This window comes from Macaca mulatta, chromosome 10, assembly GCF_049350105.2.
Source record: "Macaca mulatta isolate MMU2019108-1 chromosome 10, T2T-MMU8v2.0, whole genome shotgun sequence".
Classification (NCBI taxonomy): Eukaryota; Metazoa; Chordata; class Mammalia; order Primates; family Cercopithecidae; genus Macaca; species Macaca mulatta.
Window position 1 is genome coordinate 96,993,148 of NC_133415.1, and position 18,069 is coordinate 97,011,216.

At 47.8% G+C, this 18,069-nt stretch overlaps 1 protein-coding gene across 1 annotated transcript in view; it reads right to left on the reverse strand.

The window, feature by feature from the left end:
• Positions 1-18,069, reverse strand: part of JPH2 (junctophilin 2) — a 78,014-nt gene that overhangs the window by 37,690 nt on the left and 22,255 nt on the right. Inside the window, exon 2 of the mRNA XM_001083346.4 lies at positions 9,280-10,069. Coding sequence (XP_001083346.2) covers positions 9,280-10,069 — 790 coding nt within the window. The remainder of the gene's footprint in view (positions 1-9,279; positions 10,070-18,069) is intronic.

Here is an 18,069-nt window from a genome sequence, read left to right on the forward strand (position 1 = left end):
ATTTAAAAACAATTCTACTTAAAGTAGCAGCAAAAAGAAAGAAATCTAGCAAAATAAGTATAAAATTGTACACTGAAAGCTACAAAGCATCACTGGAAAAAGTTAAAGACTTAAATAAATTGAAAAGTGCTCCATGTTCATGGATTGGCAGACTTAAAATTGTTAAAAGGATAATATTCCCCCAGTTGACCTACAGGTTTAACAAAATCCCAGCGGCCTTTTTTTCCCCTGCAGAAATTGACAAGTTGATGCTAAAATCCATATGGAAATGAAAGGAACTCAGAATATCCAAGATAATCTTAAAAAAGAAGAACAAAGTTAAAGGACTCACATTTCCCAACTTCGAAACTTAGTACAAAGCTACAGTAATCAAGACCAGCCTCTGGCATAAGGATGGATGTATACAGATCATTGGAACAGAATTGAGAGTCTAGTCAATGAATAACAACAAAAAGACAAATACAGGCCAGGGGTGGTGGCTCGTGCCTGTAATCCCAGCAATTTGGGAGGCCTAGATGGGTGGATCACTTGGGGCCAAGAGTTCAAGACCAGCCTGGGCAACATAGTGAGACCTCATCTTTACAAATAAAATTTTTTAAAAAATTAGCCAGTTGTAGTGGCATGCACCTGTAGTCCCACTTGGGAGGCTGAGGTGGGAGGATCACTTGAGCCTGGGTGGTGGAGGCTGCAGTGAGCTGACATGACAACATTGCACTCCAGCCTGGGCAACAAAGTGAGACCCTATCTCTAAAACAAAACAAAACAAAAAGATAAAGTAAATATGGAAAAATTACTAACAATTATTAAATCCAGTTAATGGGTACATGCATGTTCACTGTATCTCTCTATTTATATATATGCTTCATATTTTCCCATAATAAAAAGTCAAAAATGGAAATTTTTATAACAAAATGCAAACATCTAGTTTGTCTTGGAAAATCAAGAGTTGGCTGGGCACAGTGGCTCATGCCTGTAATCCCAGCACTGTGGGAGGTTGAGGAATGTGGATCACCTGAGGTCAGGGGTTCGAGACCAGCCTGGCCAAAATGGAGAAACCCCTCCTCTACTAAAAATACAAAAATTAGTGGGGCGTAGTGGCACATGCCTGTAATGCCAGCTACTCGGGAAGCTGAGGCAGGAGAATCGCTTGAACCTGGGAGGCAGAGGTTGCAGTGAGCCAAGATCACGCCATTGCATTCCAGCCTGGGTGACACAGCAAGACTCTGTCTCAAAAAAAAAAAAAAAAAAACAAAGAGAAAGAAAAATCAAGAGTTGTGCTAAGATTCTCCAGGGCAGCCATTAGCTAGGAAGAGGCAGCTCTACCCAAGGAGGCTTGCAGAGACCGAGGAGACCTGGCTCCCATGGTCCCACCACCCTTTAGTCAGTAAGACACAAGCCTGCGGCCTGCCTGGACCCTGGAACCTTTTAGCTTGTAACGTCAGACCCTCACTCCACCAGGCATTCAAAGCTTGTCCTAACCTGGCCCTAGGCTGCCTTCTCAGCCTCATCTCTAATCTTTCCCCACCCACTCCAGCATTCTGGATGACTCATTGCTCCCAAAATACACCATGCACATTCCTACCTTCATGTCTTTGCACATGCTAGTTCCTCTACCTGGAACGACCTTTCTCTCTCTCTTTTCCACCTGGCAGACTCCCAACCAGAGGTGGCCCCTGCAGGGGGCTTTTCCAGACCTCCTTGGGACTGCTAGTTGCTCTTTCCGTTGGACCCCATCAATTTCAGTTCCTTCCTCCCTCTCCTCCACCACCGACTGTCCAATCCCTGCGTGGCTTCGCCCTCAACATGGGAGTCCCCAGAGGACGCTGCCCACACTGATTCACCACTGGGTGCCCAGCGCCCTGGCACAAGCTGGCACAGGGTAGGTGCTTATTAAAGTTGGTGAAGGAAAACCAACCAAAGGTCAGATCATGGTTAAGAGCATTCTAGAACCAGGTCACCTGGCTTCAACTCCCAGCTCTGCCATGACTCAGCTGTGCAACCTGTTTGAGAAACTTAACCTGTCTGTGCCTCAGTTTTTTCATCTGTAAAATGAGAATAACAGTACCTTCCTCACAGCGTTGTTTTAAGGATTAAATAAATTAATATATCCCCACTGGGCACGGTAGCCCACACCTGTAATCCCAGCTCTTAGGGAGGCTAAGGCGGGAAGATAGCTTGAGCCCAAGAGTTTGAGACCTGCCTGGGCAATATAGCAAGACCTTGTTCTCCACAAAAAAAGGGGGAATAAAAAGTTAACACATGTAAGGTACTTAAAATCATGCCCGGCTCCCAGAAATAAGGACTAGATGAATGCACATTAAATAAAAATTAAATAAGCAGACTCAAAGATGGGCAATTACCAAGACCCTCCCTGAGGCCTAGTCCAGTGTCAGGCCCTCTTCCCTCCGGTGACCTGTGTCCCCCATGGCATGGAAATGAGTGTTGGCGGTGCAGAGTCACAGCCTGAAGTGACACCAGATCCATTCTGCTCATTAGTTAAGGAAAAGGCCTCTGTAGGTGCCTATGGCTCTTTCATACCGGTCAATCTCTTGCCAATTTCTCTTTTAAACAAAAAGAAAACAAACTTTAGGCTAAGTGCCTTTGGACATCAATAGCTTGACGTGGAACTTGAATAGCATTGTTCTGTTTTCAGAACTTCCTGTGATATTGATTTCACATTTTCAACAGTGATTAGAAAGTCTTCCTTTTCAATAAATGTACTTACGTATTCTTTAAATAAGCTGATTCGAAGATGAAGATTAAGACAGTAAGTAGAGATGGTGTGTGAATGTAACAAAAACTGGGACTTAGCAGAAGATGAACATTTGGGAAGCACCATTGTAGGGACTGAGAGAGAAGACAGGGCCTTCCCTTGGGGCAATTTCATTCTTCAGTCAGTGCAGAATGATACAGGATTGATAATAACAGCTTACGCTTCCTTGCATGCTGTCCAAGCACCGGCCCTTTACATGAGCTATTTCTTTTACTCTCTGCAGCACTACTTTCAGGGAGGAGGTAATATAATTCCCATTTGATTAAAGAGGAAAGTGAGCCCAGAGGGATGAGGTAACTTGCCTAAGGTCACGCAATTTATAAGAGGCTGAAGCCAGATTCAAACCTAGGTCCATCCAATGCCACTGCCCATGGACCACATGGGTTCCTGCTCACCAGAGAAATTCAGCTCCCAGCAACTCAAAAAACCAATTCTCAGCTATGATCAGCTTCGGAGTTTCCAGAGCCAGCATGGGGAGAAGATGGAGATCAGGGGCTGAGGGGATAGAAGACAGACAGATGCCACCCTGGTACAAAACCTGAGATGCTCCAAACCTCACACCCTAGGACAGCTGAGAACTCTGGGCCATGCCCTGCCTCTGCCACGGGGGTACAACAGCAAGACCAGGCAACAGCAATGGCAGCTGACGCTTACAGACTGCTTCCCACTTGTCAGCCCTGTGACGTGTGTATATAACCTTCGTTTAGAGGCTCTGCTTTAACCTTGTGAAAACTCTTCGAGGTGGGTCTTTTAGAAATTAGAAATTTTAGAAATTAGAAATTTGAGGTCTAAGGGGCTGAGTCTAAGCCTTACTCTTCACACTCCCTGTGCTCCTTCCAGAAAACAGGCATTTATCAGGGTGTTGGCATGACAACCTGAAAACTTTAGGCGCCTCCCCAAACATACCAGCTTCCCTCCACAATCCAGTATCTATGACCTTAAAAGGTATCACAAAAGAGTTCTTAGCTACAAAATCAGAAGACATAAATCTAGTTCCCTCTCGATCGCTTTGTGGCTATGAGTATATCTAGATCCCTTTCTGCACCTCAGTCTCCCCAACTGCTCAGTGACAGGCGTGGGACTACTCTGAGAGCCCTGAATGGGTCTACAGCAACACTGTTCAATAAAAATATAACACGCATCACATATATAATTTTAAATGTTCTAGTGGCCACATTCAAAAAAGTAAAAAGAAACAGTGCAATTAATTTTAATAATGTATTTTGTCAAACCCGATGTATCTAAAATGTAACCATTTCAATATGTAATCAATATTTTAAAAATCATTAATAGGTTACTTTACATTCTTTTCACACTAAGTATTTGAAATCCAGGATGTTTCACATTTACAGAGCATCTCCACTTGGACCAGCCACATTCCAAGTGCCCAGTAGCCATGTGTGGCGAGTGGCTACCATACTGGACAGCCCAGGTCAAGAATCTTTCTCAATCCATAGCTCATTTTACAGGGAACAGCTGTCTCATCTTTCTCCCTTCTCTTAGGAAAAATGGTCTGATTGTAGCCTCTGCGCTGACAAGTTCCACATCAGCCCGGAGGGAGGAGCTGGAAGCCACGATGGAGAGAAAGCCGGGGCCTGCCTGGGTGTGAAGAGGCTGTGGCTGCTGGGGACGCTTTCTGTCTCTCCATAGCCAGATTACTCACTAAGCCCCAGGGATGGGGAGAGTCCCTGAGGAAGATGGCCACAATCCTGCTTTTCCTCCTGACCCCAAAATTCCCTTAATTGGAAATTCGGTCTGAGCTTGAAACCCATCCAGGCAGCCACCCCCACCACCCATGGCAACATCTCCATGGGCACGCAGGACTCCTGCCTCAGACACACAAGGAATCCAATCCCACAGCAGCACTGCATGCAAGAGGCTGGATCCCAACTTCTCAGTCCCCAGCTCACCTCCCGGCTGTGGGCCTGGCAGCCTTCTCAGCGGGAGCTGGAAACCCCCACATGCAGGGGCACAGGCATTGGCAGGAAGGACCAGGAGGGCAAGGAAAATAAGGGGGCGTCCCTCCTCCCCAAACTTCCACTTCCTCACCTTTAAAATCAAATGTTGTCAGATCACAGCAATGATTGTCTTTACTGCTGGCTGCCCTGTGCCAAGCATTTTACAGGCATTAGCTCACCTACTCCTTCTAACCACCCTGAGGAAAGAGGATCCCAGGGTCAGAGTGGTAAAGCAGCTTGGGCAAGGTCACACAGCTCTTCAGAAGAGCTGGAGTTCCAATTCATGGCCTTCTGAATCAAGAACCTAAGCTCCTTCCTGCTGTGCTCTGCCTAAGTGGCCCAGGGTGGCCCAGGACAGTCTGGGCTTACACTTGTCATAACCAGATACATTTAGTGTAATTATTTAAAATGTTCCCTTTGGAAGAAGGAGCAAATCTTCCATACAGAAGAATTTTAAATAACATAGGTAGATATTTCCCCCTCCAAAAGGTTTAGCTGAATTCCAGACCCTTCTCCCTCTTGAGTGTGGGCTACACTGAGTGTCTGAATTCCAAAGGATGGAGCGGGAAAAGAGGAAATAGTAACTGTACATCAGAGAAATCTGGCCGACCCACCTTAGCCAAGTGATCAAAGTTAACATCTTCAGTTTATGAGAAACATATCAGACAAACCCAAATTGAGGGACACTCTACAAACTATCTCACCAGTACTCCTCAAAACTGTTGGGCTGGGCAAGGCTCACACCTGTAATACGAGCACTTTGGAAGGCCAAAGCGGGAGGATCACTGGAGGCCAGGAGTTCGAGAACAGCCTGGCCAACATGGCAAGACCCCGTCTCTATTAAAAATACAAAAATTAACTAGGTGTGGTGGTGCACACCTGTGGTCCCAGCTACTTTGGTGACTGAGGCACAAGAATCACTTGAACCCAGGAGACAGAGGTTTCAGTGAGCCAAGATGATGCCACTGCACTACAGCCTGGGCAACACAGCGAGATCCTGCCTCAAAAAAAAAAAAAAGAAAACAACAACAACAACAACAACAGTCAAGGACACACAAAAAAAGCAAAGAATGAGAAACTATCACAGACCAAAGGGAACCAAGGACACCTGACAACTAAATGCAGTGTATGATCCTTCATGAAATCCTGAAGCAGGAAGAAGACATTCATGGAAAAACTAGTGAAACGCAAACAAAGTCTGGAGTTCAGTGAAGAGTAACGTGCCATGTTGGTTTTGACAAATGTACTATGATAACGTAAGAAGTTAACAATAGGGGAAAATGGGTAGAGTGTATGGGAACTCTTTGTATTCTTTTTTGGAACTTTTCTGTAAATCTAAAATTATTCCCACCTGAAAGTTTTATTTTTAAAAAGCGCTCCCTTTTACTCATAGAAGTGTTCAGGTTTAGACAATAAATTATATGAACACCTGGTCATAAGCCTGGTCCTGCCCGTCTTAGACCATTCGTGCCACTTTAACAGGATGCCTGGGACTGGGTCATTTGTAGGGGAATTCTAAGGTCAAGGCACCAATGGGTTCAGTGTCTGGTGAGGCCCTTATCTTCCTCCAAGATGGCACCTTGCACACTACATTCTCCAGAGGGGAGGAAGGCTGGATCCTCACACAGCAGAAGGTGGGAGTGCCAAGAGACAAAAAGGGGTCAAACTCACCCTTTTATAAGGGATTTAATTCCACTCATGAGGATGAATTACCTCTCAAAGATTAGTCTCAGAACTAATCACCTCTCAAAAGTCCCACATCTGAATGTTACAATGACAATTAAATTTCAACATGAGTTTTGGAGGGGATAAACATTCAAACTATAGTCACCTCTAACCAAGAAGTTTTCAGAAAATCACCCATACCTTCTGTCCCTTTTAGTGATGTCAACTGCTCACACATTTATAACAGTGTGAAGGTTACAAAGTTTAGCATTAGCAAGACATGCTAGTTAAAGTTTTTGAATCAGAAAGCTAGAGGCTGACATCTGGGTTCTCCTACTTGCTTGCCAGGTAGTCTTGGGCATGTTACATTCGTTCCCTGGGCCTCAGTTTCCACATCTGTAAAATGAATTCATTGTATGATGACAATGACGAGTCATATTTATGAAGCCATGTCTGGTGTCCAGCACTGTGGTGGTGACTGTGATGGGCTGCCCAGACTCCCCTTCAGGGCTGATGGACTTATTTTTCCCACTCCCAGCTACTCAGAGAGTTGCCAGCTGTCAGCCCTCTCCAGGGATTGCCCTTGGCTGAAGAGAGCTATCCAGCCCCAGTCAAGCCTCCTTCTGGCGGGTAGCCTGCATACAAATGTGGAGAGTATAAAAGATCCAGCTCCCTCATCCCAACTTGGGATGACTGTGGAGGTCATCTCCACTGCAGAGCATCCCTTACGGTTGGCTGAGGCTTTCGTGAGACTGCATTGCAACCCAGTGTCTCCCACCGCCCAGTCCGGCCTTCTTCCCCTCCCCACAGTGTTGATCCTGAGAGTGCTCCCTATACATTTCCTGCATGTTAATCTTCATCTCAAAGTCTGCTTCCCGGGGAACTCACCCCACAAGAGGATTGTGAGCCACCTGACCTGTGCTGTCTTTCCTAACCGTTAGACCAACTTGTCTTTATAGATGAGATCATTGAGATTAGAGAAGAAAATGGATCTGGCCAAGGACATACAACTAAGAAATGGTGGTGCCACAGATGGAGAAACTGACACTCAGAAAGGCCACTGATCTGCCCAGGTCAATGAGCTAAAAAATGGCAGGGCCAGGATTTGGCCCTAGGCCTGCTTAACTCTGAAGACCATGTGCCCAGTCTCTGGCCCAGGCCATTTACATCCCCAGGAGGACTGCTACAGTCCCAGGACAGGTGAGTGCCTTTTACCACCCTCCTGCCAGACCACACTGCTGCTGTCCCTGCAGCTCACTCCAGATTTGTAAAATGAGAATAAGAATAGTATCTACCTCTCCAGGACCTTGTAAGATTAAATGAGTTAATATAGGTAAAGACCTCAGAAGAGTGACTGGCACATACAGAATCCTATTTAAGCGGTGGGTTAAAAACAAATCATGTAAGTCATGTAAGGCTGCATCTGTGATGCACTCTAAGGACAGAACGGCGGCTGGCGATGGACCTCATCAGCTCTCTAAGGGAGTCGGGCTTGACCTGAGCTCTGAAGGAGGAGTAGAGCTTAAGTGGGTGGCAAAGGAACCAGTATGAACAAAATCTCTGTGACAAGAGGAACTAAAGAAGGAAGAACTAGCATAGAGGGGAGAAATATCCAGGCTCAGGGAAAGAATGATAAGAAATAAGGCTGGGTAGGAGGGTGGGAACCTGATTATAAAAGGCCACTCACTAACTGGGTAATTTTGGACAAGTCACCTTATCTCTCTGAGCTTCACTTAGCTCATCTGCAAAACAGAAATAAACATAGTACCTATCATAAGGTTGTTAAAGGGACTGAGTGAGTCAGTATTTGTGAACCACTTAAAATTGTCTTGTACCTAGTAGGTGCCATAAATGTTTGGAGACAACATTAGAACTTTATCTGAAGTACAATGAGAAGACTTAAAGGGGTTTGAATGTAGATGATAGGGTGGGTGTTTAGTAGATGGGAGGGTGGATGGATGCATGGGCAGATGGATAGGTGGGGGGAGGTGAATGAATAGAAGTTTGGTTGAGTGATAGAGGTGGCTGGCTGGATGGTTGGATGACCGGGTGGATGGGCAGGAGTGGAGGTTGTTCTAATGGACAAAAGTGTCGCTGGGTGGATAAATGGAAGTACTTGAGTGAATGGATGAGTGGCTGGATGTTAAGATGGGTGGCCAGGGAGCTGGAAGCAGCTGAGTGAATGCAGGTGATTGGTGGGTGAGGAGACAGGTGTGTGGATTGAAAGGGTATCTATATGTTTGAATGGGCATCTGGGTAGTTGGATGGGTGGCTGAGTTAATGGATGGATGGTGATTAGCTGGTTGAGTAGGTAAAAGGATGAAAAATTGAGTAGGTTGGATGGAATAGATGAGTAAATTTTTGAGTGAATGGGTGGTTGTTTAGGTAGACGTTAGGCTGTTGTCCAGGTGGATGTTCAGGTGTGACGGGGGACTGGAGGTGGTTGTGTGGGTGGAGGGGTTGTTCAGTGAGTGTTAGAGAAGTTAGTCAATGAAGGAATTGGGTGGATGTCTAGGTGGTTGACTGCGAGGTTGTATGGATAGATGGATGACTGGATGACTGGCTGGGTAAACAGGAAGTAGAATGGGTAGGGGAATGGAGTGGATAACTGGAGAGATCGTTGTTCGGGTGGATATTAGAAAGGTTGGGTGAGTGGTAGGGTTAAGTCAGCGGAGGGGCTGGGTGTAGTTGAGTGATGGATGGATGGATGGGTGAGTGAACAGGAGCCATCAGCTCCCGAAGCGCCTCCAATTAACTCCCTGAAGGTGATGGGGGTAAAAGAAGCAGAATCAGGCTTGGAGACAGGGCCTCCTAGGTTGCCCTGCCCCAAGACCCCCTTCCCCGACGGGAGGCGACCCCTCCCCACCCCCACCGCTGTCCTACCTGGAGGCGGCAATCTCGGCCTTCTGGCGCGCGATGGCAGCGGCGCGCTGGGCGCCCTCCACACTGTGCTCCACTTTCTGGCGGACCTTGTTGCTCTTGAGCTGCAGCATGCGGCGCTTGGTGCCCTTGACCAGCACGTTGTGGCGGTACTTGCCCTCCTCGCGGTGGCCGTCGGGCAGCGTGGTGCAGCCATAGCCGTGGCGCAGGTTGTCTAGCCACTCGCCCTCGTAGCGGAGGCCGCTGGAGCGTTCGCTCACGCCAAAGCCCGAGCGCTTGTCGTTCTTCCACTCGCCCATGTAGGTTTCGGTGGTGGTGGCGTCGATGTCGGCCTCGAAGGGTGTGGCCTCGTCGGCGCCCTCGGCGGCCTCTCCCAGGCTGGCGGTAGACGCGGCGTCGCTGGCGCCCGAGCTGAGGTCGCTCTTAAGGAAGCTGACACGGCTGCGCTGGCTGCCCAGGGACGTGCGCGACTCTGCGCGCCGCAGCTTGCCCAGTAGCGCGCCCCGCTGGAAGAGGCCGCCGCCCTTGGGCGTCCGCGCAGCCGCCTCGGGATTGGCCAGGAGGCTGAGCGCGAAGCCGCCGCGCGGGATGGCGGGCGAGGGCAGCGCGGGGCCGTCGGAGGCCGGCGAGGCTGGCGAGTCCGGGGCCACCGTGCCGTTGCTGTGCTCGCTGCGCAGGGACGACAGCGACGTGCGCAGCGGCGAGCGCACCACCACGGCCATCCCGTAGGGCACGCTCTGGCGCACTCCGTAGCCGTGGCGCATGCCATTGGTGAACTGGCCTTGGTACGTCCCTGCGGGCGAGGAGAGGGCGCGTCAGAACGACGGATCCCCGCATGTGCACGGTGGCCTGGGAGGGCAAGGGCAAGAGTGGGCAAGGCAGGGTGGGACCGAGAAAGAGGCGCACGGCCGTCTGAGGGTCAGAGTGCACAGTGCTATGAGTGTTTGAGTCTGCTAGAGTGTGCAATAACACGAGTGGGTGAGCCAGGAGAAGCTTGCACGATGGTGGGAATATTTATGTTGGTGGGAACACGGCAGGGTCACAAGTCGTGAACGGATAAGCCAGTGAGTTGACATAGTAGTGTGAATGTTGGAGAGCATGGGTTTGTGTGTGTATTTGTGCAAGATCGTGTGTACAAGACACTTGTGGGTATGCATATCGGTGTCTTGTGATTATATAAGATCATGAGGCGGGGGAAGGTGGCTCATGCCTGTAATCTCAGCGCTTTGGGAGACAGAGGCGGGTGGATTGCTTGAGCTCAGGAGTTCAAGACCAACCTGGGCAACATGGTGAAACCTCTCTCTACAAAAACATTAGCCAGGTGTGGTGGCATGCACCTGTGGTCCCAGTTACTAGAGAGGCTGAGGTGGGAGGATCACCTGAGCCCTGGAGGTTGAGGCTGCAGTGAGCCATGATTGTGCCACTGCACTCCAACCTGGGCTACAGACCGAGACCTTGTCACACACACACACACACATACACACACACACACACACATATATCATGTGTTGCAGGGCAGTGTGTGCACAGTGGGGTGAGTGCCTGAGATCTCATGGAGGTGACATTATGGATGTGTATGAGGTTCTGAGTGTGCAAGGCTATCAGAATGCGAAAGAACAAAGTAATACGTAGCACTCCAGGTTGAGTGTGTGAGGTGATGGGCATCAGTGAAACTGAGACACTGAGACCATATGAGACCATCTGGAGGAAGGCTAGTGGTGTATACAAGGTGTCAGCAACTTAGGCCCTGCATGTACACAAGTCCGTGAGCTCCTGGAATTGAGATGCTTTATGTAAGTGGCCATGCGAGTCTTACGTGCGTGGAGAGGCAGCAGAGAGTAGCGGTTCAGAGCACAGACTACAGAGCCAGGCTCCCTGGGTCCATATCCTGCCCCTGCCCTTACTAGCTATGTGACCTTGGGCAACTGACTTAACCTCCCTGTACCTTAGCTTCCTTATCTGCCAGAGGTAATAACTGCCTCTTACCTCCTAGGGATTTTTGAGGTTTAAACGAGTTAATGTCTCCAAAAAACTCTGAAAGCAAAGATATATGTGTGATACTGCGATTCTACAAAATTGTGCTCACGTGTGAGGTCACCCGAGTTGTATGACAGGCTGATACACAGCTGCCAAAATAACTTCATCCTTCACCCCCATCCTGACATGTGGTTCTCCCAGGGCTCATCCAAAACCTTCTCCTATTCTCTCTAGATGATTGCATCATCTAGTGTTTTTAAACTGCCATTTATGTCCCGCTGACCCCATATATCCCCAATCCCTTCCCCTCCCCTCGGTAGCTCCAGATGTCACCTTGGAAATTTGTGTTCCCTTAGATAGTACACAGCCACCTCCAGCTCACATCTCCCCTCACTCACCCCCCACACACCTGGGCCACAGTTATGGTCTTCCTCTCCCACAGGAGTGCTGCTGAAAGGCAGTTCTCTGCCTTCATCTTTGTACCTCTAGCATGTAGAACAGTACCTGATACATAACGTTCACTGCACCGAAGGCAGAAATTCTGAAGCTTCTTTGTTTTAAACACAAGCTGATACGTTCTCCCTGGTTAACAAAAACCAATAGGTCTTCCTCCTAATAAATGTCCAGGAGCAAGATGGCTGAGTAGACAACCAAGGAAGGCACTCCTAAACTCACCCCAGCAGACCTGCTGTTGCACTGCTCTTCCCTCTTCCTGAAACTCTTTTCCTCCAGATATCCTTCAAGTCTTCGCTCAATGAGACCTACTTTGACCTCCAGTGATGGCTAATACTGAGTGTCAACTTGATTGGATTGAAGGATGCAAAGTATTGATCCTGGGTGTATCTGTGAGGGTGTTGCCAAAGGAGATTAACATTTGAGTCAGTGGGCTGGGGAAGGTGGACCCACCCTTAATCTGGGTGGGCACCTTCTAACCAGCTGCCAGCAAATATAAAGCAGGCAGAAAAATGTGAAAAGGCTAGACTGGCTTAGCCTCCCAGCCTACATCTTCCTCCCATGCTGGATGCTTCCTGCCCTTGAACATCGGATTCCAAGTTCTTCTGCTTTGGGGCTTGGACTGGCTTCCTTGCTCTTCAGCTTGTGGATAGCCCATTGTGGGACCTTGTGATTGTGTAAGTTACTAATCCTTAATAAACTTTCTGGCTGGGTGCGGTGGCTCACGCCTGTAATCCCAGCACTTTGGGAGGCCGAGATGGGTGGATCATGAGGTCAGGAGATCGAGACCATCCTGGCTAACATGGTGAAACCCCGTCTCTACTAAAAATACAAAAAATTAGACAGGCTTGGTGGCAGGCGCCTGTAGTCCCAGCTACTCTGGAGGCTGAGGCAGGAGAATGGTGTGAACTCGGGAGATAGAGCTTGCAGTGAGCCGAGATGGCGACACTGCACTCCAGCCTGGGCAACAGAGCGAGACTCCATCTTGAAAAATAAATAAATAAATAAAATAAACTTTCATACACATACGTATCTCCTATTAGATCTGTCTGTCTAGAGAACCCTGACGAAAATACCACCCTGTTTAAAATTGCAATCTGCTTATTTCACATTGTGTGCCTTTATCAAAACATCTCATATATCCCATAAATATTTCATATATACATCTATTATGAACCCACAACATTTCTTCCAAAATTGCAATCTGCCTGCACCCCACCACCCTGCTCACTTATCTACTTTTCCTTATTTTTCCTGTAGCACATATCACCTTCTAACATACTATATGACTTACTTATTACATTAATTGCTTTTCTCCCTCTGCTAAAATGGAAGCTCCATGAGGGCAGGGATCTTTTCTATTTTGTTCTTGGATGGATTCCAGAACCTGGAACAGTGCCTGGTACACACAGGTACTCCGTTAATATCTGCAAAATGGCTGACTGACTAAACCTGTTCAAAAATTCCATCTCATTGGGTGACCTTGGCAATTCCTTTTCTTAACGCCTCCATTGTCTGCCTGTCAATGATGTGTTGGGTGAAGAGCTCTCCAAGGCGGGACCTAACTCTGAGATGCTGAGCTTCTAGGAATTGTTGCACTGTGACTCTGGAGGCGAAGGAGGGCACATCTAGATGCTTCCACACTGCCTGGTCCCTCCCAGCACACACACTGAGCTCAAGATCCCACTTCTACCCCACCCTGCCCCTTCTGCATGAAGAGCCCCAATTAAGGATCCAGAACCCCCATTAAGGATCATGTACAATGCTCACTAAACCTCTCGACAGTCCTGTGAGGTGGGTTCCATGATAATGCTCATTTCCAGGAGGATGCTGGTGATATGAGAGGTTAAGCAATTTGACCAAGGAAATGGGATCCAAGCCTAAGTTGGTCTGATGCCACAGTGTATGCTGCGAGCCCATGGCTCTTAATCCTGGTGTGCATTAGAAGCACCAATGAAACTTTAAAAAGAGAACAACTGATCCTTGGGCTTCACCACCATCAATTCCAGTTTATTCTGTTGGAGAAGGTCCCTAGTCCTTCCAGCCCCTCTGGACAGCAAGAAAGAACAGCCAGGAGGGAGAGACACCTGGGCTCTGTTCCCTTCAATGACCAGCCTCAGAAAACCAAGGATCATGGAATATCAGCACTAAAAGGGCTAAAGAGCAATGGAGAGAGACAGAAATGGAGAAGAAAGCATTGTGCATGATCTCATAGAGGAAGAGGCAAATATGACCTCTATTTCATAGGTAGATTGATGTTCAGAGAAGTTATGTGACTTGCCCAACGTCACACAGTGAGAAAGGAGCAGAACTGGGATTTGAACTAAGGTCCAACTTAAGCTAAGGAAGTGGGAAATGGGATTGTGTGGCAGGTGCAATGAACAGAAATATAAGAATGTGGTATAGCAGATGAAAAATGGGAAGTTGGATAAATGGGAAACCAATAGGTCGCATTTCCCAAGCTCATTCACATATGATCCCATTGGATGGAGGCTGAGGACAGAATGGAATGTGGAATCAACCTGGCTTTGAATATCATCTAAGCTGGGGAACCTTAGGCAAGTTCCTCCTTTTGATTCTCAGTTTTGTTTTGTTTTGTTTTTGTTTTTATTTTTATTTTTTGAGACGGAGTCTCGCTCTGTCGCCCAGGCTTGAGTGCAGTGGCACCATCTCGGTTCACTGCAAGCTCAGCCAAGCTCAGGTTCATGCCATTCTCCTGCCTCAGCCTCCAGAGTAGCTGGGACTACGGGCGCCTGCCACCACGCCCAGCTAATTTTTTGTATTTTTAGTAGAGACGGGGTTTCACCGTGTTAGCCAGGATGGTCTCGATCTCCTGACCTCGTGATATGCCCGCCTCGGCCTGCCAAAGTGCTGGGATTACAGGCATGAGCCACCGCGCCCGGCCTTGATTCTCAGTTTTTTTATCTGGAAAATGGAAAAGTAATATCCACTTTCCAGGGGTCTTTTGAGGATTAAAAATGAGACAACAAAAACTGGAAACAACTCAAGTATCAATCAGCTGGTACAAGGATAAACTAACACAGTGAAGTGCTAGTCAGCAGGAAGAGAGAGCAGGCTACTGTTACATACAGCGCATGAATGTGTCTCCAAAACATGCTAAATGAACAAAGCTAGAGATGAAAGCTGTGTGATTCCAGTTACATGAAAGTCTCAAAAAAACCAAACCTATAGTGCCAGAAAGTGGATCGGTTGCCAGGGACTGAGTGTGGAAGGAATCGAATGCAGAAGGGCACAGGGAAACTTTCTGAGTTGATGGAAATATTCTGCCTCTTTTTTTCTTTTTTGGTGGGGGAGGGAGGTTGGGGGATGGAGTTTTGCTCTTGTCACCCAGGCTGGAGTGCAATGGGTATGATCTCGGCTCACTGCAACCTCTGCCTCCTGGGTTCAAGTGATTCTCCTGCCTCAGCCTCCCGAGTAGCTGGGATTACAGGCATGCGCCACCACCCCCAGCTAATTTTTGTATTTTTAGTAGAGATGGGGTTTCACCATGTTGGCTAGGCTGGTCTCGAACTCCTGACCTCAGGTGATCCACCCACCTCGGGCTCCCAAAGTGTTGGGATTGCAGGAGTGAGCTACTGCGCCTGGCCAAATGTTCTGCATTTTGATTGTGCTGATGGTTTACACTAGTGTGTACATCTGTCACACCCGTACATTTCAAATGCATTTTATCCTATGGAAATTACACCTTGATAAAGTTGAGTTTGTAATGTAAATAAATAAATTGTAAAGAAGTGTTTCAGAAAAACAAACACACAAACAAACCCAGCATAGCATTCTGCAAATATCTGTCAGGAAAGTTGTCAGCTGTACTTTCCAAATGAATCCAGAATCCAGCCGCTTCTCACCACCTCCACTTCGACTAGATGGTGGTCTGTGCCACCGTTCTCTCTCACCTGGATTTTCATAGTCACTGCCACACTGGTCTGCTGATTCCACCCTTGCCCCTCTATCCATCCCTAACAGCAATCAGAGGGATTTTGTTCACATGTATTAAGTCAGATCACGACACTGCACTTTCCCTTCTCACTCAGAAGAAAAGCTGAAGTCCTTAGTGACCCACAGGTCTTACCTGACTTCATCCCCGTCACTCCTCTGTGCTCCTCTCCCCGCATCCTCCCCTTTCCCTCCCTCCACTCTTGCCACAAAGGCTGCTTTGCTGCCACACAGGAGCCATGGAGCCACCTCAGGACCTTGGTATTGCTGTTCCCTCTACCTGTAATGCCCTTCCTCCAGATACATACATGGTTCACCCTCTTGCCATCTTCAAGCCTTTACTCAAATGTCATCGTCTCAGCAAAGCCACCCGTGACCACCCTATTTAAGATTCAACCCCTGCCCAAGGTCTTCTATCTCCCTTCCTTGCTTTATTTTTCCTAGAGCATATCTAATGCAACATACATTTTGCTTCTTCTCGTGTTATTGACCATCCCCCTCACTGGCATGCGAGCTCCTTAAAGGCAAGGATTATTTTCTTTTTTTATTCACGGTGGTATCCTCAGTGCCTTGAACTGTGCCAAATAGGTACTCAGTAAATATGTGTTGGATGAATGAATGAGTAAATGAACAGCAGGCATTCCACAACTGTTTATTCTCTTCTTTCTGTTTTGTCCATCTGCAAACAGCTCTGTGGAAATAACAGCTCTGGGGAGGTATTTTATGGTTCCTGTTTTACAGATGAGAAAAAACTAAGGCCTATCAAGGACAAAGGACTCATCCAAGATGACACAGCTAATAAATATGCCAGAGCCAAACTCACATCCATGTCTGGCTATGCTCCTCTACTTCTCAGAAGAAATAAGAAAAAAAAATGAAAGGGGAAAGTGAACAGGCAGAGAGCAGAGAAGATGGTAAACTGGGAGAAAGAGAGAAGAAATCTAATCTCTGGGTTGGACAACTTTATGAAATTAAATCAACCAACCTACCTTTAGCTTCAGTTTGGCATGAGATGGGCTGACGTGGTCCCTTTAAGCCCAAGAAAAACTGAGATTGCAACAGGAGAGCAGCTCTTGGCCACCATTTGGGAAGGAAACAATCAGGCTATATTAGGAAACTTACAAGCGAATGGCAAGAGGCACAGACACCCAGGGGAGGCTGGGAGTGACAGGGCCCTGGGAAGGGGAAAAACCGACTCCTGAGGCCACCCCCGGTCCAAATCTCTCCAAGACAGGGCAGTTCTCCCTGGGGACAGGAACAATGCATCTGCAAAGGGAGAGAGGGAGGCCCTTGTCCATGGCCACCTGGCTGAGAGGGGCCGTCTGCAGAAGGAGGGGCTCCTCCAATACCCTTTGAGCTGCCTCCTCACTGAGCTTTGTAAACCCTGCAGGGCTTCCCACTGCCCCAAAGGAAAGGATCAAGATCCCCAACTGCCTACAAAACCTGGCAGGGGCTGCCCCTGCCACCTCCCCTGCCTCATCTTGGACTGCTCACCACTCACACTTGCCTTCCCACCTTGGGGCCTTTGCACAAGCTTTCCTCATTTTTTTGCGTGCTCTTCTCTTCCTTCTTCCCCTGGCCAACTTCTATTGACAGCTCAAGCTTTGGCTTAAACGTGACTTCATCCAGGAAGATTTCTTGAGTCCCGTTCCCTGAGTGCTGCCAGAAACAGCCACACGTTATCATGTCATCCATTTTTCTTAGCACTTTTCACAGGTGCCATTTGTTCACCATAAGCCTTCCCTGCTTGTCTTTGACTTCCAAGAGGGAGGAAGCTTTGTCTACCTTATTCTTGCTAAGATCCTGCCGTCTAGCACAGTTCCCAGGCCCAGGGAAATCCTTGGTAAGCATCCAGTGATTTTTCGACTCTTTTCCTGAATGACAGTCTTATGTCTTTTGAGGGGCAGGAAACCCATCTCTTTTCCCTCATGACTCGGTATGCAGTAGGTGCTCAGTAGTGGACAGCAGTGGCTGCCAAGGGTGTTCAGGTCCAGATTCAGCAGTTCAAGCCCTAGGAGTTATTAGTGTACATGTAAAATCCTGGTGAAGGCCATAACCATGGCAAAAATAAGGTCCTGTCCCCCGCACAGAACTCCTGAAATTAATAAAACCTAAATACAGCCTTCTTGCAGTTGCTTTTCTGGTGAGTGTAGAATAACAGGGATTTAAATCTACACTCTGACGTTGAATAGTTCTAAGACATGCATAAACTATTTAAGCCTGCAGAGCCTCAGTTTGTCCTTCTGTAAAATGGAAATTATGATACCTACTTCATCTGGTTGTTCATACAACCCTTTGCATTTGACAAGCTAGATGAAGACCATGCATTCTTTTAGCTAGGTGCTGGGATACAGTCGTGAACTAAGTGGACATGATCCCTGCCAGCAAGGGGCTTAGAGTCTTGTGCCA